Source organism: Arachis stenosperma, chromosome 4 (genome assembly GCF_014773155.1).
Source record: "Arachis stenosperma cultivar V10309 chromosome 4, arast.V10309.gnm1.PFL2, whole genome shotgun sequence".
NCBI lineage: Eukaryota > Viridiplantae > Streptophyta > Magnoliopsida > Fabales > Fabaceae > Arachis > Arachis stenosperma.
The window spans coordinates 12531323-12558298 of record NC_080380.1 but is presented as its reverse complement, the minus strand read 5'-3'; the positions used below and the strand labels follow the sequence as shown (position 1 = coordinate 12558298).

General features: G+C 33.6%; 2 protein-coding genes and 1 non-coding gene across 5 annotated transcripts; 2 read left to right on the top strand and 1 right to left on the bottom strand.

Moving 5' to 3' along the window:
* The first annotated feature begins 3030 nt into the window (after positions 1–3030).
* LOC130977143 (pentatricopeptide repeat-containing protein At1g52640, mitochondrial-like) lies at positions 3031–6688 on the top strand. Of its 3 annotated transcripts, none has more exons than XM_057902170.1 (3): positions 3031–3435; positions 3612–3816; positions 4419–6688. In XM_057902170.1, exon 3 carries the CDS (start codon positions 4489–4491, stop codon positions 6058–6060), a length of 1572 nt encoding a protein of 523 aa, XP_057758153.1. In that variant the 5' UTR covers positions 3031–3435; positions 3612–3816; positions 4419–4488; the 3' UTR covers positions 6061–6688. The 3 variants fall into 3 exon arrangements, with proteins under 3 accessions (XP_057758153.1, XP_057758152.1, XP_057758154.1); XM_057902169.1 differs by having other exon boundaries at positions 3031–3534; XM_057902171.1 differs by lacking the exon at positions 3612–3816 and having other exon boundaries at positions 3031–3380.
* Positions 6689–7024: 336 nt separating this feature from the next.
* Positions 7025–7098, top strand: TRNAT-AGU (transfer RNA threonine (anticodon AGU)). Its single transcript has one exon. It is a non-coding gene; the product is annotated as a tRNA-Thr (tRNA).
* Positions 7099–12020: 4922 nt separating this feature from the next.
* Positions 12021–16197, bottom strand: LOC130976802 (ribonuclease MRP protein subunit POP4). The gene is made up of 9 exons (XM_057901727.1): positions 15012–16197; positions 14853–14888; positions 14661–14737; positions 14103–14368; positions 13823–13891; positions 13644–13702; positions 13025–13126; positions 12697–12820; positions 12021–12517 (listed from the first exon to the last, which is right to left on the bottom strand). The coding sequence occupies exons 1-8, from the start codon at positions 15229–15231 to the stop codon at positions 12723–12725; spliced, it is 927 nt and encodes a 308-aa protein (XP_057757710.1). The 5' UTR covers positions 15232–16197; the 3' UTR covers positions 12021–12517; positions 12697–12722.
* Between the last annotated feature and the right edge of the window lie 10779 nt (positions 16198–26976).

The following is a 26976-nucleotide window of genomic DNA, read 5'->3' as shown; positions in this document are numbered from 1 at the left end:
TGAATTCCAGTTTTTGCTTTAAAGTAGTTAAAGACCTCACTGTGTCTAAAAGTTGGGAGCTTCCTAACCTTCTTAACAAGTATGTCAGTTACCCAAGACCTAGTTGCACATCTATTCTTGAAAGTTCTCTCACATGTATGATCATCATTAAAGGTCTTAATCTGCCAACATCCATTCGGTTTGCTATAAGAACAAAACACCATCCAGGGACAATCTTCATTCTTGCATACCACCCTACATCTAGTAGTATCATTTTTCTTGTACCTTACACCCCTACCCTCTTGCAATGTATAATTTCTAACCCCTTTCTTAAAGGCATCCCTAGTGGTAAACTCCATACCTAGCTCTAATCTCACATGTCCAAACTTGGCAGCATCATTGAAGATGGGATTCGCAGCTGGGTCTGCTTCATCTTCAGAGTCTGGTGGAGTCTTCAGTTCATCAGACTTCCAGCTATCATCAGAGAAAGACACTGCCATACAAATTTATACATTACATCACCAACAGAAACAGAATAAAATCAATACATATGCACATTAATTATAATATGCGGTACATACATTGCAAGTTTTCTTCGTTCTCATCATCATCTACCTCCTTTTCATAATCAGATGCATCCATTGATGGGGGACGAGAAGTATCTTCATCATTAACAACCTTTTTCTTGCCTTTGTCTTTGTCACTGGCAGTCTTCCTTTTTCTCCTATCACTGCTAGGACTAACATCATCATTGTTGTCACTGCTTGAGTCGAGAGAGTGAAGTGGCATGTGTGGCTTGTATAAACTGTCCTCTGCAGACTCATAGGAATCAGATGAGCTATCAACATTCAACTGAACTGGCTCCTTGCTTGCTTGTTTTCTCCAGCCTTGTGATCTTGTGATATACCTTCTAGGCATTTTGGTAGACGTGTTGAATTTAAAGTTAATAGGCTTGGATTGTTTCTTTGATGCGCTGTTTTTTTTAATTTGTGCATTCTTGGTTGAAGGAGTGGGTTGAGACCAAACTTTTTGAGACACAGGTTTGGATGTAATGGGATTTGGTTGGGATAGAGATTTAGGGGACTTCGCCTGTGAACATGATTTGTCGCCATTAAAATTCAGGGCAGTTGAACTTCGTGTACTGGGCTTCGAGGGAGTGGGCTGGGGGGCAGTGGGCTGGGGGCCAGTGGGCTGGGGAGCAACGGGCTGTGTCACACCGGGCTGGGAGGCAGTGGGTTGGGGGGGGAATGGGCTTCGGAGCAACGGGCTGTGTCACAGTGGGATGGGGGGCAGTGGCTTGGGAAGCAGTGGCTTGGGGGGCAGTGGAGATGGGGCAGTGGGTAGTGGACAGTGGACTTGGTGCAGTGGATTTCAGTTCAACTGGGATAAAGGTAACTGGTTCTTCAAGTTGACTTAATATTGTGCTGGTTTTCTTCACAGATTCAACCCCTTCTACTATATCTTCTTCCATGCCTTCCATTCCGACCTTCTGGCCTATAGCACCATCCTCCTCAGACAAATTCGTTACATCAAGTATCTCAGGAATCGAAGTTCCGTGCTCAAAATAGATGTGGATGACGTTGTTATTCTCATGGCAGTGCTTGATCATATCAACAAGGTCCTGGTCCACTTTCAATCTCCTAAGACCAAATTCCAACACATGTTTAGGCTCCAGATACCAACATGCTTCAGCCTTATCATACCCCAACTCTTTATAATAACCTGTTACCGCAAACACGTCAAGATAGTCTTCATCAACTCCAACCCATTCATCATACAAGTCAGAATTGTAGATAAAATTTCCCCCAGGATCTGTCTCAAACGCTCCACCATGGTGGAAAACAAGTCTCAATCGATCAGGCATCTGAAGTTTACAGCACAATGCACAAAACAGACAGGATTATTCATTTTGTCGCAAAACAGCCATATTGCAAAGAACTAGAAATCAAACTATATTTGTAATAAGGATGCATATATTTACTTCCTACTGACTATAACTTAAACAAGATTATGATTTATGTGGTTACAAGTTTCATATTAGAAACCCTAAACCCTAACATTTGCGCCATCAACAACCACAACATTCTAAACCACTCCCTTACATACACAACAACGCATTCACACATAAGTATCAACAACCCTCAATGAAAACCAAAAAAATGGAAGAGAATGATCAAGTTTCATATTAGAAACCCTAAACCCTAACATTTGCGCCATCAACAACCACAACATTCTGAACCACTCCCTTACATACACAACAACGCATTCACACATAAGTATCAACAACCCTCAATGAAAACCAAAAAAATGGAAGAGAATGATCAAGTCGAACTGTTACCTCTTACCGTCGGCACTTAACGAAGGTGATGCTTCGTCGATGACCTCTTCACTGACCGGAGAGAACAGATGCTAAGGATGATCCTCGCCGATGAAATGTTGAGTGGGAAGTATGGGAGAATGAAGGGACGTAGGAGAAGAGAAAGGTTTTCTGAATTTTTGGTGGGAAACGTTGAAGTGGAAGGGGGGACCAACAACAATTGTTTATTCAAAGGGGGAGAATACGTTATTTCAAACGACGTCGTTTTACAGGTTTAGGGCACCCACAACTCAAACGAGGGCAGTTAACGTTCCACATCAGCAACGTTAAGACGGCAATTCTGGGAGGGACTAACGGGGACGCACGTTTCTGAATTTTAGGGATTTATTTGGTCATTTAGAAAATTAAAGGACTGAATTGAACACCAATTTGAATTTGAGGGACTATTTTGGGCATTAACTCTTTAATTAAATAAATGGGTGAACTAATTACTCTATATTATCTTGCATTTATTATTTATTTATTTATTTATTTATTTGTTTTTAAAAATACTTAAGAAGAGTCAGAGTCATCAAGTTAAAGTCATATTTTGTTTATTAGAGTTTATTTTCTTGTAAAATTGTATATTCTATGTTATGATAACCGAACTGAATTAACCGAAAACCGATCACTTAAGTTTGGTGGGCATAAAACCGTCCTGTAAAAAATCGATTTGTAAAACGATTGAACTGGCGGTGGTTGGTGCCGGTTTTTCAGGATTTGCGGTTCGAATATTTAAGCTCCTACGACGCCGTTTCTCTTAGAAGGAAGAAGGAAAACCACAGCCACCCCACCCCTTTCTCTCATCTCTCTCAGAATCAGAAACCTAACCTAAACCCAGCCACCAGCCCACCATCACCATCCCCCATCGCCGAACTCTTCTTATCCGGTAGAGGGTGCTGTCGCCGCCGTCTCTGCCTCGGCCTCTCCGGTTTGACGCTGCCGCCGCCTACGCCTCGGCGTAACTGTTCTGCACTTCTGCTTCTCTCCTCGCAGCACCGCCGCGTCTGCCCCTTTCTTTCCTTCTGCACCATGGAATCATCAAGTTAGCTTTTGATATGTATAATCATTTATATGGTTCTGTGTCAAAATCTTAGCAGGTGTTACACTTAATGAAATTGATGCTCAATGTGTTTGTTGCTGCCATGAGTGTTATTGTTACCAATGCCATGTTGTTGTGTTCGATCTTATAAAATGATGTAAGGTGAAAATTAGTGAATTTAGGAGAGACTTGTAGATGAATGTTGCTAAGTAAGAGAAATTTGTTTGAGAACAGGAAGGTAGATTGCAAGAAAAGAAGATATTTCAATTACTTCTAGTTTTGGGAGGGAGAGGTTATAATGAATCCAAGACAATATTGCTGGTGGTTCATATGAGTGCCCTAGAAATCAATCAAACCAAACAAAGAAAAGAAAAGAAATGAAAAGAATTGAAGCTCTAGTGAACAGTAGCTGATGTCACTGCAGTATGCTGAATGAATAGTAAGAGTTGCTTTATGAATTTATGCTGCTACTAGTAGGTGGAATAGAGTCTTCTATCTGTTCTAATTTTGCTACGATTTAGCTTAGTATGTTTGGTGATATAAACATGTTATTTAGTTTAGTTGGACTGGTGCTGATGAATTTGTTCAAAATTAAGGAAAATTGTTCACATTAGAATTTTTCTGCTTCTCTATCATGTTTTGCTTGTGTTCATATGCTGATGCTTCAAAACCTGTTTTCAAATATTGAAATTGAGACATGCTTAGTCTTCTACTTTGCAAGTATATAAAATATTGATATTGGTTTATTATGCTGTATTTTTGTCTTTATTGATAATCTATTGTAGTGTTCCTTTCTTACTAATTTTCTTTTATTAGGTTAAAACTTAAAAGTTAAAACCTTTATTCTTTATTTTTCTTTATTACTGTTGTACTAGTAAGAGCTTATCTATTTGCTTCAAGTTATTGATGTAAATAGGTAAATATTGCTCACTGACTTTGTGTTTGTCATTTTGTATTTATGTTGCATTTATGAAAAAGCCTAATTTGTTAGTAGGTTTTAACTGTGATAACATAATTTTGTTTACACCTATTTCTAAACAGGAAAGAACAAGGGCCATTAAGCTGGGCAACGGAAAGTTGTGGATTGAAGATCCTATGAACAAGTTGCAACATGGGTTTTCGGGCACTATCCTCTAAGTACAAACTCCTACCATCTTTCTTTCGGCCTCTTATTGATCACAAGCCTCGCTGCTATCACGCCCACGCTTCCCCAACCACACAAGTCTCTGGGCCATTATTACCAGACCTTGTGAATGAAATATCTCGTGTACTAAGTGATCACCGAGATCCTCGCCATGATCTAGAAATGTCTCTCAATCCATATTCAGCACAAATATCTACAGATTTGGTTGACCAGGTATTGAAGAGGTGTAAGAATCTTGGCTTCCCATGTCACAGATTCTTTCTTTGGGCTAAATCAATTCCATGTTTCCAACATAGTGTTGAGAGCTTCCACATTTTGGTGGATATCTTAGGAAGCTGTAAACAGTTTGCCATACTCTGGGATTTTCTCATAGAAATGAGAGAGAATTCTCTTTGTGAAATCAGAAGCGAGATGTTCTGGCTCATTTTCCGAGCATATAGCCAGGCAAATTTGCCAGACGGAGCAATACGATCTTTCATGAGAATGGATGAATTTGGAATAAAGCCAACAATTCATGATTTTGATAAGCTGCTGTACTTTTTATGCAAGAGGAAACATGTCAAGCAAGCTCAAAATTTTTTTGATCAAGTTAAGAATGGTTTTGTGTTAACTGCTAAAACTTACAGCATTTTGATAAGTGGATGGGGTGAGATTGGTGATTCAGGAAAGGCTCGTGCGCTGTTTGATGCAATGCTTGAACAAGGATGTCCAGTGGATTTGCTTGCATATAATAATTTGTTAGATGCCCTTTGCAAAGGAGGTAATGTCAATGAAGCTTCAGATATTTTTCATGATATCATGTCAAAAGGAGTTGTGCCGGATGCTTTTACTTACTCAATATTCATTCGTTCATACTGCAACGCAAATGACATGTATTCGGCTTTTAGGGTTCTTGATAGAATGAGAAGGTATGACCTTTTGCCTAATGTGTTTACATACAATTGTGTTATAAAGCAACTTTGTAAGAATGAAAAGGTGCAAGAAGCTTATCAGCTGTTGGATGAAATGATTTCAAGAGGAGTAAAACCGGACACTTGGAGTTACAATGCGATACTCGCTTACCACTGTGACCATTGTGAGGTCAATAGGGCTCTAAAGTTGACGTCTAGAATGGTGAATGATAACTGTCTTCCTGATCGCCATACATATAACATGGTGCTGAAATTGCTGATTAGGATAGGAAGGTTTGACAAGGCAACTGAAGTTTGGGAAAACATGGGGCACAATAAGTTTTATCCTTCTGTGTCTACATATTCTGTCATGATTCATGGTTTATGCAAGAAAAAGGGAAAGCTAGAGGAGGCATGTAAGTACTTCGAGATGATGATTGATGAAGGAATACCGCCTTACGATACTACCATTGAGTTGCTGCGGAATCGTCTCTTAGGGTTGGGATTGTTGGATTACATTGAAATACTAATTGGTAAGATGAGGCAAAGTACTTCCTGTTCAATTCAAGAATCAGCAAAAATTATGAATGGTGATAGGGCATTTCCTAATAATTTGAGGCATGATGAAACAGACATAGAAAGTGACTAAAGAAGTGGCCAATTATTTTTTTTTAACTGTTGTTGATGAAATACACCAGGCACCATTTTTTACAGCAGGGATCATATTGGAGATTTTATATCTTTGGGTACTGATCAACTAATGTATAATTTAAACTGAAGAGTGCCTATGCCTCCTAAACATCATTACATGTTAAGAGTGCATGGCCAGTTGAATTGATTGAGCATGCTCATATTGGAGAGTGATAATGTTTATGGAATCTTAAACCCAGGGCAGAGATGAAGGTGAAGGTTTGGGAAACTTTTGAGAGCTGAATTGCAAATCATTGAGGAACTAGGGACTAGTGGCATGCTACAAAGTTTTCTATTGATTTGTAAGTTATCGTCCATATCCAGGGCCAGTGGATCAATAGAGTAGACATGTATCAAGTTTTAGAAGGAAAGAGAGAACAAATTGAAGATTGAAGATTAATACAAAATCATGTCTTTGTCCCTTGAAAGATTTAAGGAAATGAGAAAGATTTATGTAACTATTATTCTTTCCTTGTAACATATTTCACGGTTTTGTATGCTCTACATTTATTTTGAACTTTTATTGAATTGTCTGAAAAAAAAAAGATGAAATGTATATAACTTTTAAAGTGTCATTTTTTATATAAATTGAGCATCGTAATGAGAAAAAAACAAATTTCTAAAATTTTTTTGTTTGTTACGATATCTTTCAATCTAGCAGGTTAAAGATTAATATGTCAAAGTTGGAATTTGTCACTAGCTAATAAATTATTGCAAACAAAATTTTCAAACGAATTAGTGAATTAATTACTAGATCAACCTAACTTAAGTTAGTTAGAAACTTTAAAATTCTAATTGTGCTGTGATGGGTTCATTTTTGCATATTTATGTTGCTGATAGCCTGGACAATGAGAAAATGGGTTGGAATTTTATATCTATTTTACTGCGGTCAAGTATAGTAGTCAATGTAATTTTTCCAAGCAGCTCTTGTAGCTCAGTTGGTTAGAGCACCCGTTTAGTAAGCGGGAGGTCTTGAGTTCGACTCTCAACAAGAGCATTTTTTACCAAATCTGGCTTGCTACTTTTTTCTAACCTTACATGGCCGTCGAGTGGCTCATCAAGTTTACTGAGCTGAAAGCGAGGGAAAGCGAGGGAGAGCTGCGAAGGAGAAGAAGAAAAGCGTTATTCATCAGCATCACAACATGAACCCAATTTCTCCTTCGTTTACTGACCTACTCAAAGGTGGGATCACCAGTGCGGTTCCAACAACAACTAGATAGTCCTACTTCTGATGAGCCTGCTGCTACTCTCTTCCAACAACAGCACTAGCAGCATCAATGGATTACTTCAACCAGGTTCTTATAGGCCTCCTTCATCTTCAAGAACCCACCAACACCCTTGTCATAGAGGCTAATTTAAAAATTTTATTAAATTTTGTAAGATTCGAATAATTTTGGCTGCAAAAATATTTTTTTATGGATATAATTTTAATTTTAATTTTTTATGAATAAAAATATTAGCGTCGAAATCATTTGTAATCTGAAATAATTATTTATTCATGTTCTTGTAATATGTGGAATTAGTATTACTCGAAATAGGAGGGCTAAAGTTGGACGACTAAGATAATTCTTTTCTTGTTTAATGAGTTGAAAGAGATAAGAGGAGGACAAACTCCACCCAATATCGAATTTTTATTATTATTATTATTATTATTATTAAAATTGAATAAATTATTATTTCCACTCATAGAAATAATCACTATATAAACAAAATATCTAGATGTATTCAAACATTATATTTATTGGTAAATTCGTTAGTATTCTAAATGTCCAGGAGTTTTACTCATTTTCATAAATATAAGTTGATTTTATTTCTTTTTAAATAAATTTATCAATATTGTTTTATTATTTTTACTCATTATATTTATTTATGGGCCTAGTCACTTTGGACAGCAAAAGTAAGAATAAATGATCATTTGTATGTTATGTATGAGAGATGAAAATGCTAACATTTGTATCCATGAAAGCTCGAAACTAATCTTGTATCCATGATATATGCTGTCCGTCTAACAAAAGTGCCCTGATTTGGATCTGCGTTTGGTTTGTGGGTTTCCAAACCTACGTGCACTCCCACCCCCTCCAAAGCCATATCTGATCCAACCATTCACCATCATCATCTTCATCTTCTTCACCATCATCCCCATCCATCACTGTCTCTTCCCAACCACCATAACCTCCATCACCATCACCTCAACACCGCCACAGCCACCTCCCTTCACCACAACCTCCGGCGACAACCCACACTGCCGTGCCCCTTTCTCTTTTTCTTCTCCTCTTCTCACCTCCGCTGAGCCCAGAAACCAAGAAACCAAAGCTCCCAGCAGTATCAGACAAGCCAAAAATTTCAAACAGCAGCATGAATCAAAACAAACCTAAATCCATTATCCAAGTAGTGGCACTGCAGTCCAAAACACCACCATCAATGGAACCCCATAATCTGCTATTAAAGCTCGTAGCCACCCTGTCCCATATCGCCAATGTCTTGCTTTTCTACTTTGCTTCGTACTCAAAAGTAACCCAAAAGAGAATATCACAGCCAGTAAGCCATTTATGTACCTCCATTGGAATTTTGAATCTTCTGAGTTTCCATCTCCATCCTCTGCTGGAAGGAATTCGTACAACACACCCTGTGCTACACAAAAACAATTCTCTACTTCAATAATCTTTTTCCTTTTATTATTTATTTGGAATGCTTCTAATTGTTTGTACCTTTACAGCTTGTTGAACGAAAAGGACAGTGATTAGCATTCCGAATAATTCCTCGCAAATTCTTGTGAACCTTGAGATGACTGTGCATGCATTGAAAATTGCAAGCACAATTAGAAATAAAGCTATCCACACACAAACCCAAGCAGCCCAAGGCAAAAAGAGTTTGGCACCGAAATCTGGTTTTGATGTGCAAAACTGAAACATAATTATGATACATTATAATGGTGGGTTCAGCAACACCAACAATCAACAATGGCTGACCACCAAATATTGAGTGGATCATTCCACAAAGCCCCGTGAAATTTGGGGAAGACGAAGGACGAGGGTTGTGAAATTTGGAATTTTGGGGAAGAAGATAGAAGGGGCTCATCGTCGGTGTCGCTGCGGCTCCTCGACGGCGCGGCGGTTCGGCCAGCGAGAGAGAGGGAGGAGAAGGTGGCCGGTCGTTGGTGTGGCTGAGGAAGACAAAGAACACGCAAAGGGGAGAAAAGGGAAGAGGGTTGCGGTGGTTCGTAGAGGCCGACGGTGATGGTTGGCGGAGCTAGAGTTCGGACAGGAGAGCGGTGACGGGTTGGAACGCCATAAGGACGCTGCGGAGAAGGTTGGGTGTTGCAGCTGTTTGGTGGCAGACGAGAGGAGACCCAGGAATGGAGAAGGTGGCCGCTGCCGCTCTGGGCTTTGGTGGAGAGGAGGAGCTAGCGCTGTAGCGGAGGTGAGAAGAGGAGAAAAAGAGAAAGGGGCGCGGCGGTGTGGGTTGTCGCCGGAGGTTGTGGTGAAGGGAGGTGGCTGTGGCGGTGTTGAGGTGATGGTGATGGAGGTTATGGTGGCTGGGAAGAGACAGTAATGGATGGGGATGATGGTGAAAAAGATGAAGATGATGATGGTGAATGGTTGGCTCGGATATGGCTTTTGGGTATCATGGATACAAGATTAGTTTCGAGCTTTCATGGGTACAAATATCAGCGTTTTCATCTCTCATGTGTACAAATGGTCATTTATTCGCAAAAGTAAATAAAAATCACGCTCTTTTTGATAAATTTTCAATGATGTTAAAATTGTAGACCAAAACAACTTTTTTAAAAAGTAATAGTAGAATTGATTTTATTATTGAGTAATCTATTATTTTATTATATATTATTAATTTTATAATTAAAATGTGTTATAAGTTATTTTTTATTATAATTAAAATTATTTTTTTTAAAATTAAAAAGTTCTTTATTTTTTATCTCTTTTTTTCTTTCACCCATTCTATTTTTTTTACTTTTATACTCATTTTTTTATATATTATTATTAATAACTAATTATAAATTTAACAATCAAAATGTATAATATAATATTTTTTAATTACAATTAAAATTGAAATTAAAAATTTAAATATAAGTATATTATATCACTAATTTAACAACTAAAATATGTCATATGACACTCTCTCATTAAAAATAAGATTAAATATTTTTTTTAAAAATTAATAAACTCTCTTTCTCTATTCTCTTATCTACCCTTCTCTATTTTTTTCACTCTCTCCATTCTATCTATAACTTATAATTTATATTTTATATTACTAATTTGATAAATCAAAATGTGTTACGAGGTATTCTTTCATTATAATTAAAATAAAATTTTTCTCCAAAATTAATAAATTTTTTCTCTTTTTTATCTTTCTCTCTCTTTTCTTTTTTATTTTCTATATCTCTCTACCTTTTTGTTTTAAAAAAAATTAATAAAATAATATAATTCAAATAAATTCATAAAACAACTACTACAACAACAACAAAGACTTGTCCCACTAAGTAGGGTCAGCTACATGAATCAAACGACGTCATTGAACTCTATCATGTATCATGTCTATAGAGACTATAGAGAGACCGTTTACATGTAGATCTCAGTTGACCACCTCATAGATGGTCTTTTTAGGTCTTCCTATACCTTTCACCCTTTATCCATCTTCCATTTCATCCACCCTCCTAACTGAGTGTTCTGTCGATCTTCTTCTCACATGTCTGAACCACTTGAGACATGATTCTACCATCGTTTTCACAATAGATGCTATTCTAACCCTCTCTCTTATATTTTCATTCCTTATCCTATCCAATCGCGTATGACCACTCATCCATCTCAACATCTTCATCTCTACAACACTTAGCTTATGTTTGTGCTCTCCTTTGGCCGCCCAACACTCTATATCATAAAGTATAGTCAGTCTGATAGCAGTGTGATAGAATTTACCTTTAAGTTTTAAAGGCACTTTTTTGTCACATATAAAACCAGACGCACTCCGACATTTTGACCAACCTGCTTAGATCCTATGATTTACATCATGTTCAATCTCTCCATTATCCTATATAATGTGCCCAAGATATTTCAAACTCTCCATTATATGTTAAATTTATAATTGAATATACTTAAAAAAATTCTATAATATTATTTACATAAAAATATATTTTATTATTATATACATACTTTTTAGTTTTTTTTTATTTAATTTTAAATTTTCACCACTTATTTTTCTTATATATATTTTCACTTCTCTTCTTTTAAATATTTATGACATAGAATTTGAAGAAAATACTAATGATGCGATTAATAATTAGAATCAAGATTGAATTGTTTCAAAAAAAAATCTTGAATTAATTTTATAACTATCAATATAATTTTTTTATACTAATATCTAATTATATATATATATATATATATATATATATATATATATAGAGAAAAAATATTATTTTTAAATAATAAGTATAAAAATTAATTATTTTTATTTGTACAATAATTTAATATCTAATTATATGTAAAAATATACACATTAAATTCTTTTAAATTTTAGATAATAAATGTTAAAATTAATTATTAGTAAAAAAATAAACTCTTTTACATGAAAATAATAACTAAAAATTATTTAATTTTTTTATCTATAGAAATTCTGATTTTTTTAGTCAATAGAACTTTTTTTCATATAATCTTTTTTATAATTTGATTTTATAAATATTTAATTTTTTGTCATAATCTATAATGTCAAAATAAAACCGACATAATTTTTAAAAATTTATATTTCCGTAATATTATTAAGGACAAAAATATTAGTAAATGTCTATTATCCCCCACCCCCAAAACCAGATTTTTAACGGTAATAATTTCTTAACATCATAATAGGATACAAAAACTGAAACTAAAGATAAAATAAAATACCATAACAAAAACAATTAAAAAATATTATAACATTGAGTGGCTAATTCAATTGCTGAAATACTATATATTTAGTTCCAATTCTAAAGTGAGCAGAAAATCACTCAAGAAAATGGGAGGTTCTATACACAAGTAAATGCATCCATACCTAGAAAATACCAAATTCTCGGGGGCAAAATTGTGGGTCATTTGACATTTCCATGTTTTCTGATGGAAACAACTGCAGTAGTGTTCTCTAAACAAACTAAAATAATTGGGACAAGATACTCGAGTGAGTCACTTGAGATTTTGAAGGATCCAAAGCTGCAAGATCATCTTCTGAGTTCAATGTGAAATGCTCAAACACTCAAAACATTCACACTTCTGTTGGAAGATGCCCTGGAACCGAAGACGGCTGCTGCTCTAACAATTCGCCGTTTGTTCCAAACCAGCTTCAGGACTCAATCATATGAAAACAAACATTTAGTCATCCCATAACAACAGAATCAGTAGAGACTTTTTTCATGTCGAATTTGACATTCCCTGCAAAACCAATACACAAGACAGTAGACACATCATTTTATTGTAAATCTCTTAGAATAGTTAGATTGCAGAAATCAAGGTAACAGAAAGTAACAAGGTTCATTAACATTGAACAAGATCAAGGCATCGGCATCAAAGATTGATAGAAAAGGCCTTAAGTAGGATGAATATGTTTTCACCTAGAGTTGAAGGATCATTTGTAGTATCATAATCCAATCCTTCTCGAACTGAGTTTATCTCCATGGACGGTGACTTTGAAGCAATCAACTTGGAATACAAACACAGACCCTCTTTTGGGGACAACTGCAAGATAGCACAGAGAAAAGAAGTATTTAGCAATCATATGTTTGAAAGAAATAAATTAAAGAGGAGATACTGAAACAAATAAAATCATCACAAATTCAACTTTACAGATGAATTTCTACATTCATATAAACATTATGAAGGACATGGATATCAGCCCCAATAACGCGTCCTGTTTTCATTTGTAAACAGTGGAAGAATTACCTCGGAATTTATTATCTTCAGTAATTATCCCAAATGCTTCTGCAGTTTCACGAATCATGATGCCACAAGTTCCAGTAAAATGGATGATTTTACACTCCACAACTGCAATACAGACATAAATATAGTACAGTCAGCAGATAACTACATATTGGGAGATTGACCCAAGAGCTTCGACATTCATTATTATAAAAAAAGAATTACTCATATTCAACAACAGGCACCGGCGACCTTTAGAAATTTGATTCATTTAATTAGAAAGTCCTAGCAACATGTTTTTTTCAATTGCATGCAACTGCTTCAACTGAACTTCTTAAGCTTTTCCTAAGAAAATAAAACATAGGCTTTGATAATAACCTTAGCAGCAAAAGCTATTTTAACACGATTTTTAATACATAGTAACAATATACATAAGACCCAATTAGTTAGAGGAAAATAAATGTAATATCAAATTAGCAACAATATAACTGCCCTTGAAGTCAACATAATTAACAGTAACACATTAACTGCCACAAAAATGAGAACAGTACCAGGTAATAAAAACATGTTTTAGCAATTTTGAATTTCTGACAGCAGAACATTGAGTTCATAACTAACTGAAAAATAAAGAGAGTTCTCAAACCTAGAATAAAAGCACCATGTAGATCTGCACCAAGGAGACATTGAGCCAATTGATCTATCCTGAAATGTTGACAGTAAATGGTTATAACAGCTACAAGCGAAGAAACGATTAAATCAACTGTTCCTCCCATCCTTGGAGAAACTATTTAATTGATCAACAGACCAGAGGAAAACAAGTACCTAGTGGATTTAAGAAGCTTCGCTATGTAGTCATTCCACATTTCACGCATTGGCTTGAAAATGTTAAATCTGTAACCAAAGTGAATAATTATTGAAGAACAAGGAGAGTATCATTCCCAACTGGATGAAACATTATTTCTCTCTAGCAAAGAATCCCAAAGGTCAGTGAAATGAACATCTCATTCAGAATAATAAATATGCCCGTGATCACAGAACTAAAATAATAACAGTTAACACCAACAGGCTAAAAAGAATTATACTTTAGAGACATTAAAATTACTTATGGAACTCTTGAGGAAGATCTAATGATCCCTTTTTCTTATGCTGTTTCATGGACATGTGTTTCTTCGAGCGTTTTGAATGAATTTGTAAAGTCCTAGCTTCAGAACCAGAAGCAATTGAACGTCCTTGAACAAAATAATCAAGATGGATGATGTTGTCAATTTTGTAGCTTCTAGATCCAAGCATGTACTTATGGCCATTATCCCCTTTCTTAAAAAGCTCGTGCAGTATGCTATCAACTGAACTTCTTCTATCAGTACAAGACTGCAATAGAAAATAAAAATTAGGGAGGTATACCATTTTTGAAATCTGAAGACAAAGAAACTTGTAAGAGACCTTCAAATTGCATCTTTCCATGGTATTTGGATACAGAACATGTGAAAAATTTCTTTTAAGACCCTTAAATTATTCATTGCATCAACAATTATATCTCAGTGCCCAGTGTTAAGAGGAATTCTACTGTTGACTCTCTGGAATTTACAGGAAAAGATTGATGATAGAAGCTTGAATTAGGATTTTCATACACGCATGACACAAATTCAAATCAATGAAATACCTTGTCATTAGTTCTAAGCAGATTTTCGTTTACATCATGAGAAAGTTGGGCATATATTGGATCAGCCTCTTCAGTTTCTGCATACATACATACAAACGTTGCCTTCATAATGTCAATGCAAATTGGAATGCAAAATTCAGTATATTTGCATAAAACTTTCCAAAAAGCCAAAAAAAGAAAAAGATGCAGTACCTTTGATAAAGGAATAACCAAAGAAATTGAAATTCCCTAACAGCATAGAAATAAAAATGGTCAGCTAAAATGTCAAACAGGATACAGAGAGGTTCAAATATAAATTAAAAGAAGGAAATAAAATCCGAAAAAGAAATAAAAAAGTGAAAGTTGAAATACCTTTCTTGGGTGTAGGAGATGGTTGTGGTTTCGGTTCAGGATTTGGCTTCTGAGCATTAGGAGAAGCAGAAGGTGCAGGATGAGGATGAGATGGTTTGACATGTTCTCGGAGGGTGATTTTGTTTGCTTTCTCTTTGTTGAAAATCTCAGCTTTGGCAATAGCAAACCTTTTCTCCAAAGCTTCCAAAGTGCGTTTTCTTGAATCGGAATGTGCAGCCATAGCGAACTTATGTATGAATTAAACAGAGAGAGAGCAACGACACATAGATGGATACAACAGCTGCAAAGTATTCATGAATTTCTCAAGAAAACTGATCGAAATAACACTGCAAAAAGCAGCAAAGTGATAAAACTCAAAATTTTGTGCAAAAAAGTATGAAGTGTCAAGCTCAGTTACATTTTTCACAAAGCAGCCAAGGACTTCCTGATTATTAATAACAAATATAATTTCCAAGCTCAAAAGACTCAAAAAGTAATAATAAAAGGAAAACGGTGAGAAAAGGCAAGAGGTAAAACATTCGCAGACCACCAAATTCTGCAACTTGTTTCAAGTTCTGCAAGTAATAACATATATCCAAAATTTACTCCACTACTTGGCCACTTAGATTAAAAAGAGAAAATAATAAAAAATAAAAAACAGTGGTTGAATCCTATATCCAAATAATAACATGATGAGTATAATTAATATTAGAGAAAAGATTGTAAATCATAGAATCTTAGTAATTACAAATTAGGTATGAATAAATATGAGTAATCACGCAATTATTACCATGAGGAGTGCTAGGAGGCAGCACTTTTATTAAATTCTGGCCAGCATTTAACCATTAAAAGGAAATTGAAAGATTCTACGTTATTAGATGCAATCTCACACCGTTAAAAACATCATTGATGATTAATTGATGGCTAAAAACCACAAAACCTGCTGCCCCTAGACTTTCTCTATTAGCAAAATAATCAGCAGTGTTAAACTCTTTAATATGCATGAACCAATTACATGATTATATGAAAAAATAAGACACGTCATGTTACAGGAACAAGATAGATTGCCATGTTGGAATGATGCAAGAGAAAAACTGGATTATAAATGATCCAATTTTCGGAACGAAGAATAAAATTCATGCTACATGTAGCAGTTAATGAATGTGGCGGCAGGGGATGACAAAAATGACGAAGAATGCAGAGAGGAATGAGAATCAGCGAATTGAACCTTTTAGTGAGGAGAAGACAACGAAGACGCGGCGCCTGGAGGAGGAGAATACGAAAACGCGGCCTTTGGAGGAGAAGAAGACGACTCTGCCTGCGGCGCGGCGGCGAGAAGTGTGATTTTGATTTGGGGTAAGCGTTAGGACTTGACTGACCCTTACTAAACTTTTTTTGGGCATTTTTATGGTAATAAAGATTTTTTATTTTTGGAACTACGGGCTAATACGGTTTTTTGAACAAATTTTGGGCCTATCTTCAGTTTGGGATTTAATTGATGCCTTTAACTGAGCAGCCCAATGCTGAACAGCCGAAAAAACACAACCACCAGTTAATTTTTCAAATATATATATTGCATGTTTGGTCGTTATTATTTTGTTGAAAAAAGATTTTTTTTTATTTTTTAATGTATTTGGCAAATTTTTAGTAGTAAAAGTAAAAGTACTAATAAAATAAAAAAAGATCTTTTTTGAAGCTATAATTTACATCTTTTTTTTAAAAGATCTTTTTTCCTTTAAAAAAAGATATTTTTCATGTAATAAATAAACAAAAAAATACTTTTATACTGTTATACCTAAACATAATTGATAAATAAAAAGACCTTTTTATATGAGATATCCAAATATAAAATTACTTTTACTTCTCTATAAGATCTTTTAAAAAAAGATAACTCAAAAAAGATATTTTCTTAAAAGCTCACCCAAACAAGCTCATAGTCATTCTAATGTAACTCATTCTAGCATGACTATATTAATGTGATTAAGGTAACAATAATGTTTTAAAAGGTATTACAAAAATTAAAAATAATACTTTTTAAAAAATATTAATTAAAAAATGTTACTAAAATATAAAAAAAGATATAATTTTGATTTTAACAAAAAATTTTATAATTACTATAACTACTATAACATAATCATAATAAAATCCACACACACACACACACATATATATATATATATATATATATATATATATATATATATATATATATATATTGTGGGCAGTTTTAATTTAATTTATTTTTTATTTTAAATTAATTATAAATAAATAAAAAATATCTTAGCATAGACAAATGAGAATGAATGATATTCTGGAACAGAACTAAAAATAAGGAAAAAACATAATGGAATATATATAACATAATGGAATATTTTTATTTAAAATAATAATTCAAAATTAAATAAAAAAATTATTATGGAAATAACTTTTAGAAATGTTAAAGTTGTATAATAGATAATATTGATTTTAAATAAATGAATATATGTAATTTATGATTATTCAATTATGTCAATTGAATTTTTAATATATAATTTTTTAATTAGAAATCTTTCTTACGATATATGTATTAAAGATATCGAAATATTTTTTAATATTTTTTTATCCTAAGTTTATCTTCGTTTTAATTTTATTTCATTCGATGAATTTTTATTAAATAAAATTTTAATTTTCTTTTAATGCCACCTTATATATCCATTCTTTTTCTTTAATACGCACCCTCATGTCTCCCTTTTCCTAAAGTAAATTTTTTCTTGTCCCACTTATTTCCTTTTTTTTTTTAAATTAAGAGTGAGATTTAAATTTAAGACTTATAAACAAAGATAGAAAAATTATATATGTAAGTTATAGTTTGTTGGTTAATGTCACTTATTTAATATGATACTTTTCATGTATTCATATTAGATTAAATTGTTAGTTAAATTATTTTGGAAGAGAAAATTAAAAAATATATTAAATATAAGAGATTAAAATTTGTTTATTATTATTAAATTTTTATAATTATATTTTTATTATTTTATTTTTTATTTTAAATTTTTATGAAAAAAAATAAATTAAATTTTTTATTATTTGTTCTATTTTATATATATTTAATTTACTATCAAATAAAATATAAAAATACTAATTTTTGTGTCTCTATTTTTTATATTATGTTTTCAATATCTTATTTTATTATGTTCTCAAAATTAAATGTTTTCATATTGAGATATGTTTGTTGCAGAGAGAAAATATCCTTTAAGATGAGAGAAATTTTCTTAAAAATTGGAATTCACAATTATCATTTCTGTTTTGAATTGTGGTGTATATTATAAAAGTCTATTATATTCCATGTCCACTTTAAAAAATTTTCAGAAGACCATTTATGTAGTCTTTTGCATTTTTTTAATCAATGTTGTAATATTATTGATTTTTTTTTTTGTAATTGATACAGTAGAGAAATAACTTATGCAGTGTAAACATATTGAAGAGAAAGAAAAATGAGTTTATTGGACCAATTTTAATATTTAAAAATATTGAATTTAATTATTTGTACAATAGATATAGAATATTTTGTGCATTTAAATTAATAGTAATATATTTTTAATATTAAATATAAAATAAGTAAATAACTACATATTAAAATATAAAAATGTTCAAAAGTTATTATCTAGTATGAGTTTTGACTCGTTGGGAGATTCGACTAATACAGATTCATAAATATTGAGTCGAAAGATTTGAGACGAAATTGGTTAATCAGGCATGGTCGAAAAAATATTGACGAAGTAAGGATTTAACATGAGGAAACAAAACTCTGATCATGAGGTGAGTCGGGTGTCAAGAGAGTCCGAAAAAAAAATTTATACTTTGCACGTAATTTTATCTAAAAGCACTACACAAAATATGAGGTATAAAGACCAAAGTAAAAGTCAAGATGTGGGATGTCAAATTTGGGAATAAAAATTTTTTGTAGTCAAAACAAAGTTGTGGGGCATGAAGACCCTAAGAAAAAAGAGGAAACTAGATCGTGGAGAGAAAAAAGCATTTTGCAAGTCCACTTTCATGGTCTATAATTAGAGAAACCTTTAAGGAACGAGAGACTTCAATATGAATACTTTATCATCACACAAATTCTGCAAAATTTTCAGGCATACTAACACAATGAAAATCATGGAGTGCAAGTGCATGTAAATGTCTGAAGTCTATTTTTATTTTATTTTTTTGTTTTTGTTTTTCTTTCTTTACTTTAAGTATTTTATTGTTATTTTGCTTTCGTTTAATTTTAATTTTACTCTCTTATTCATTTAAAGCTTTTTTATTTATTTCGTTCATTTTCTTTTATTGCAATTTTTTATATTATTTGCCACGGTTTGATATCATTGAGCATCTTTTCGATACAAATATTAAGTAATTTTTGAGTCGAGTTCACTCTTTTTTAAAAGAGTCGTATCTACTCTTTAAATTGAAATCTTGATACAAATTTGATTCGGATACCTTGTTGGAATTACAAAAAATTAAATAAAACAGTTACTATAACTATAAATGTTACTAAAAATTTATTGTAATATTTTTTTTTATTGTTAACAAAATTTTTTTTTATAACATTTATTAAAATATTATTATAAAAAATCTATTATAATATCTTTTAAAATATTATTAAAAAAACTTATTGTTATATTTTTTAAGTGTTATATAAATTATTTATTATAATATTTTTTAAAGTATATTATTATAATATTTCTCATAATATTACTATAACTTATTTATGGGATCTCTCTGTTTTACTTTGGTGGCTACAGTGTGGGAATGAGGGCTAGAGGAAGGTACCCTGACAAGTGTGACATCCCCCAACTCTTAATGGGCCTTGATCAAATTTGGGCTAATATAGCTGGCCAATTTCAACAACAAAAATAGCAAAATTAAGATGTCTTTGCCGAAGAGCCTTAGCTCAGGTGGTGTAAAAAAAAAAAAGAAAAAAAAGATGTCTTCGATACACTATAGTATACTTCACTCAATTTCTTGAAATATGCGGGCAACATTTTGTTGGATATTTTAAGGGTTCAAATAAAATTTTTGTTAGTCCATTTAAAATTTGGGCCCTAAGAGAAAATTTTAGTTTTATATATAGTAGGATAGAAATAATTATTTTAAAATTACTTTTTTTTTTTAATTTTTATACTAATCGTAATTAGGAGTAATTATACTTAAGATTTAAAGAGTGTTTTCTTTTACCAACTTTGAAGACAAGATTAATTTGAAGGGGAATATTATTACGACCCAACTTTTGGGTCGCTTAAATAGTTGATTAGCACATTAAAATTTGTTAAAAATATAAATAAGAGTATTGAGTTATTATATTAAATATACAAAAATTAATAAATTGGTGAATTTTTTTAGAATTTTTCGAAAATTGGTAACTCATCTCCAATAGAGTTGCAACATCTTTTTTTTTATTAATTTATATTTTATTATAAAACATCTATCTAATAATAAATATAAAATAATATAATCAATTATGTTATTTGTTTAATTTGGTCAAGCAAGACTAATTAATTAATACCAGACTCATATGTGGTGGTAGACTCCATTGTCATCCACCAAACTCCTCACACACCCAGTCAAACTAACTAACATGTTCAATTTGAATAATGAAATTTATATAAAAAATGACAAGACCACGTATAAATATAGAATAAGTACTAGTTAATTAATAAATAACACGCGAACATTTTTGCTTGGAAGAGATTTCAACATAACATGGATAAATGGTACTAATGAAGCAAGTGATGCCCAACTACCTATTGCATTTTCAAATAGCCGTCACATATATAAAATCTTATGTTCCCCTAATAACATTTCTGAGACAGCGGACTAAAAGTTGCTATAGTATGATACACCAAAAAAATTAAAGGAAATTAAAGGAAAATTTTCACAAACACATAAAAAAATAAAACACATATTAAATAACAACAATAATATTTAGAGACAATACAAATTCAATTCAAATAATTTAAAATTATTTTATTTAGTGTTCATTAATTATAGTTAGAATAATTATATAATTTTAGATATAATAAATATATAATTACGGATATTATATTTATATAAAATGATGAGTTTGAAAAACTCTAAATTAAATTGATGATGATCAAACATTATTAACAGCAAAACTATTAATCTAATTTTGATTGATATATTAATTAAATTAATTTTGCTGTGCAGGTTTTTAATTGGGCCGAAAATAAATGAATTGCAGCAAGCCCAAAATCAAAACTTGCAATCAGCCTTATTTAATGTTTCCTACATTATGGTTGAATGGTTATAATAGATGTTGGGCCAAAATAAATTTTATTACTACAAGCCCAAAGAAAGCTTTCCTATTTGTTCAATGCTTGATAAAAAAAAATTCATCAGGAAAGCAAATGTTATTAATTGGTCCAGATTAAATGATTGTTGCAACTAAGCCCAATTTTATATGTGATGCTAGTTCCTCATGCATGATCCGAAAACAATGAAGAAAGAAAGCAAAATTGCTTTCAACGGATCCAAAAATTCAAACTTGTGTTGAATTTCAAATTACATTCAACTATCATTTATTGCATGGGAACTATGAGAGAGAAATTAACAAATTGATTTGATTGCAAGCACCAAGGCTACACGCTTGTCAGAAAAGAGAAAGGGAAATTGTTTCACTTTTATTCTCTATCTTTTGTTTCATTAACCACTATTCATAATTTCTCTTTCCTCTCTCTCATCCATCTCTTTCTCTTCTTTGGTCATTAACCAGGAAATCATGAAAGCAAAATGGAGCTACCGAGGTGGAGGAAGAACACTCTACAAGACCATCACAATGATGGCAAGAAATTATACTAAAATAAAAATGAGCTGTGGCTGAGATTTTCACCAAATATGGTTAGATTTGGTGAGGTAATCTTGAGCTCTTCATGCTCAAAAAGGAAGAAGAAGATTCGGCCAGCAAGATGAGATTCTTGGAGGCATGGTTTGTCTCTGATTCTGCTCAACCACCACAGGAAGTAGCTAGAGTGGCGAAGTGATGGAAGAGGCAGAGATTAGAGCAGATGAAGCCATCATCATCATGAAGCATCAAGGACCAGAAATCCATCTTGGAGAGCAAGCCAAGGATGGAGAGCTCGGATTGATGAAGAGTGATGACCAAAGAAGGACTAGAGGTATTTGCATGTTGGGTTTTGCATGATTATCTCTTCTCTCTCTGTGTGGCCGAACCGGTTCTGTTTCTTGGAGAAGAAGAAGTTAAGCTTGGGTTTTGGCTTCAAGTGTGGAGGCTTCCCTTTTCTATAAAAAGAGTGAACAACCACTGTTTGAAGCAAGGAGAAAATTTGAGAGTGCAAGGCACAGAGTTCTCAGAGCTATCTGAGCTAATAGTTTTCTCTTATCTTTCAATGTATTCTGTTTAGTATTTTTCTGTTTAATTTTGTCATGTCTTGAGTCTCATGGAAAAAGGCAAATAGTGAGGTTTGTATGAAAAAGCTATAGAGCAAAAAAAGGCAGAGAGTGCAAAATTAAAAGAAAAAGCCATAGATGTCTTAGAGTTCCTTTGTTCATCTATGTTGTGTTTCATGATTCTGTGGAAATCCCCTTGTAAGTTGGGTTAGCACTTTACAGTTTGTAATCAAGTTGATTATAGTGAAATTCCATCATTGTTGTGATGGAGACTGGATGTAGGCTGCACTGTACTTAGCAATTGAACCAGGATATATCTGGGTGTAATCTTCCTTCTCTCCTACTCCATTTCTGTTTCTACTGCACAGGAGCAAAATCCAAAAATGTCTCGTGCCAAGTGACGAGACAAAATGAAAAAGTCTCGTGGCTAGGGACGAGCTAAAAACAGAAAAGTCTCCTCTAAGTCCAGCAAAATGTTAGCAAGCAAAAAGGGGGCTAAGATTCAACCCCCCTTCTCTTAGCCACTGAAACCTTCAATTGGTATCAGAGCTTGGTCTCAAAGAGATCAAGCTTTGCATCTTGGAGTAAAGATCCTCATGGCAGAAAACAGTGGCGCAAATGTGGTGTCCTACAACCTTACAGAAGGACAGTCAAGCAACAAACCACCTCTGTTCAATGGAAAAAACTATACCTATTGGAAGGAGAGAATGAAGATCTTTGTGCAAGCAGTAGACTACAGGCTTTGGAAGATCATCCTAGAAGGACCACAGTTTCCTACTAATACAAGTGCTGAAGGAGTGGTCACTCTTAAACCAGAAGCAAGCTGGACCGAAGAAGATAGGAAGAAAGTGGAGCTAAATGCCAAGGCCATAAATCTACTCAACTGTGCTATCAGCTTCGAGGAATACCGACGAGTATCACGATGCACAACAGCAAAGGAAATCTGGGATAAATTACAAATCACTCATGAAGGAACCACCATTGTAAAGAAGACTCGGATAGACATGTTAAACAGGGAATATGAAATATTTACAATGAAGGAAGGAGGATCCATTGATGAACTGTTTGAACGGTTCAATACCATCACTATTGGCTTGGATGCTATGGGAGTAACACATTCTGATTCTGTGCTTGTGAGAAGAGTGCTGAGATGTCTCACTAAAGAGTGGGAAACAAAAGCTTTAATCATTTCTGAGAGCAGTAATCTTGATTCCATGACACTTGATGATTTGAGAGGAAACCTTCTTGCTTTTGAAAACACTTATTTGTAAAAAGAGTCAAAAAAGAAAGGAATTGCATTTTCTTCTGTAACTAACCCTCTGGATGATGAACCAGTGATAACTCTTCTAAAAATGAATTTGTGTTGTTTGCCAAAAAATTCAGGAAAATGATGAAGTTCAAAGAAAAAGGCGGCAGCTCAAGGAAAATGAAGAAAGACCTTAGCAAAGTGACTTGTTTCAATTGCAAGGAAATGGGGCATTACAAATCTGATTGTCCCAAGTTAAAAAGGGAGGAGAAGAAAAAAGGAGGAAAGAAGAAGGGTCTGATGGCATCATGGGAAGACTTAGAAAATGACTCGGACAGTGATGAAGAATCTGAAACTAAGTCATAGCTTTGTCTCATGGCAAATCATGTAGATCAGGTATTTTTTCAAAACCCTGACACTGAAGACCTTCATCTCATGATAGACCACCTTTTTGAAAAAAATAAGATGTTTTCTGACTGATAATCAAGATCTTGAACAACAAATTTTTATTCTTAAAGCTGAAAATGATTTTCTCAAAGAAAAGCTAAGGGAGGCCGAAACTGCCTGTGATCTTGTGGAAGAAAATAAGCAGTTGAAAGCCCAACTTAGAAGTTGTGAAAGTGATCACTCAGTAGTTGCATATGTAAACTGTTTTAAAGAAAATGAAGAGTTGCTGGAAAAGGTTAAAAATCTTGAAAATGACTTAGCTAAATTTACTCAAAGTTCTGAAAATCTAAGTCAAATTTTGGCTAGTCAAAAACCACTCTTTGATAAAGTTGGGTTGGGGTTTTATAAATCTGAAAAATCTCATTTTGAAAACATTGCTTCATCTTCAAATGATACAAGGTATCAAGACCCAACCTACTTTAACAAAACAGCAACTCCAAGATTTTGTAGGCTGTGCAATCGAAATAGACACTTTCCTATTCAATGTTTCTTTGGTGAAAGAATGATTGGTGATAAAGTTTGTAAAGTTGTTTTTGATTACAATGGTTTAGGACATAGAAGATGGTTTAACGTAAAAGGATCCAAAAAGATTTGGATACCAAAGGTCACTTAAGCTTGTTTTATAGGTGTGCCTAGCATCCAAAAGGAAGGAGAATATGTGGTATATGGACAGCGGATGTTCTAGGCATATGACCGGAAAGACAACCTTCTTCATAAAGCTTGATGAGTATGATGGAGGACTTGTCACTTTTGGTGATGATGCAAAAGGAAAAATAGTGGCTGTTGGGAAAGTTGGTAAAAATTTTTCATCTTGTATAAATGATGTTCTTCTTGTAAATGGTTTGAAACATAACTTACTTAGTGTTAGTCAATTGTGCGACTTAGGTTTCGAAGTTATTTTTAAGAAGTTTGTTTGTTTTGTTGTTTGTGAGAAAACTGTGGATATTTTATTTGAAGCCAAAAGATGCAACAATGTGTATGGATTAACTCTTGAGGATTTAAAGGAACAAAATGTAACATGCTTTACCTCTTTTGAATCTGAAAAATGGCTTTGGCATAGAAAGTTAGGTCATGCTAGCATGTACGAAATTTCTAAGCTAGTCAAAAGGAATTTGGTTAGAGGAATTCCAAACATCAAGTTTGATAAGGATCTTACTTGTGATGCTTGCCAATTGGGCAAACAAGTAAAATCCTCTTTTAAATCAAAAGATGGAATCTCAACCAAAAGGTCATTGGAGATGTTACATATTGATCTTTTTGGTCCTACTAGAACTCAAAATTTAGGAGGTAAACACTATGGTCTTGTGGTGGTAGATGATTACTCTAGATTTGGTTGGGTACTTTTCCTTGCTCATAAGAATGATGCATTTTATGCCTTCTCCACCCTTTGCAAGAAAATTCAAAATGAAAAGGATTTGATGTAATACCCGGTCTAACCGAAATTAATTAAATAATAGGTTAAGGAGGAGCGAATATGGTTGGAAGATTTGGCAATTAGAATTTGATGATTTAAATATGATATTTGGATTCAGTGAATTTTTCCGAGTCGGAAGACATAGTTTCTGCGTAAAAGTGCGCGGTAAAATTTTGACCGGCAGTACCGGCTGAGACCTGTCAGGTACTGCAGCTGAGAAAATTAATTATGAGTAAATAATATTAAGAAATGAGTAATTATAATTAGGGGAGGTAGAAATATTTGAAGTGCGATTTAGAGCGCTAATCTTAAAGGTTTTGGTCCAAAATTGGGCCAACGGACAACAATGAGTGAACTGGGCCTAAGTGGGCCCAAGACCCAACATATATAAACATTAGTTATGAGCATTTCAGCTCATTTTTACCCTAAAAGAGTAGTGTGGGGCGCTGAATTGAGAAGAGAGAAGAGAAGAGAGAAAACCTAACTCTCTTTGATCTTCAAACCACCATAACTTGAGCTACGGAGCTCCGATTGACGAGCCGTTTGCGGCCACGCATCGCTCTTCTCATCCTCTACAATTCTATCTAAGTTTTGTGGTGAGTATTCCATTCATCTCTGCCCAGTTTTCGAAATTCCCCACTGTTACACGTTTTTGGGAAGTTAGTGTTGAAATCTTGTGATTTTGGGTGTTTAGGGATACTCCAACATGGATTCTAAGTGGGTTCTATCCCTACTTCATATGGGCTGAGGTAAGAAGTGCTCAAACCCTTGTGATTTATCATTTTTATGAGCCCTAGGTTGATGTATGTATGTGATATTGGTTATGTTAGTGCATTTGATGGTTTTGGTGCACAATTGGGAGATTGGTGTTGCTTGAGGAGCTTTGGTGAGGCTTAGGGCTAAGGTTGGTGGAGACTTCCAAAGAAGAGGCTCAATTGATTTGGCTACAAGAGGTACGGTTTAAGTTTCATTTAATTACCGTGTGGTGTGATGAGAATTCCTAGGCTAGATGCCCCTAGGATTAAGTTTGGATTGTGTAAATGGTTGATGCTAACATGCATAGTTGGTATGTAATGTGAATTGATGATTGGGTTGAGAATTGTGTGTGGCCTTGTATGCTTGGTGTATTGAAAATTTGATGTTTTGGGTAATGAGTATTGAATTGTGATTTATGCATTTAAATTGTGAAATTGGGCCGGAGGCCGTATATTTTGGGCCGGAGGCCGGAAAGAGGTAAGAAAGGTAAGTTGATGTGTGCATTGTATGATGACACAAGTGATTGGATGAATTTCATATAATGAATATATGAATGATTGGGTTGGTTATTGAATAATGAGGTTTGAGGAGTTGAAGTGTGGAAATTGGTAAACTTTAGGTGAAATAGTATAGATGGGGTATGTTTGATTTTGGTTGAGATATATTATGTGGTCATATATGTGAGTATGATTATTGATGCCTTGATGGTATGATAATGCGTGAGAGAT

Bases quoted from the DNA above. Each gene is read 5' to 3' on its own strand.
- LOC130977143 (XM_057902171.1), top strand. From the start codon at position 4,489: ATGGGTTTTCGGGCACTATCCTCTAAGTACAAACTCCTACCATCTTTC.
- LOC130976802 (XM_057901727.1), bottom strand. From the start codon at position 15,231: ATGGCTGCACATTCCGATTCAAGAAAACGCACTTTGGAAGCTTTGGAG. The intron at 14,889-15,011 runs GTATTTCAACTT...CTATGCTGTTAG, and splicing joins ATCTCCTACACCCAAGAAAG to GGAATTTCAATTTCTTTGGT. The intron at 14,369-14,660 runs GTATTTCATTGA...TTTCTATTGCAG, and splicing joins TGCTTAGAACTAATGACAAG to TCTTGTACTGATAGAAGAAG.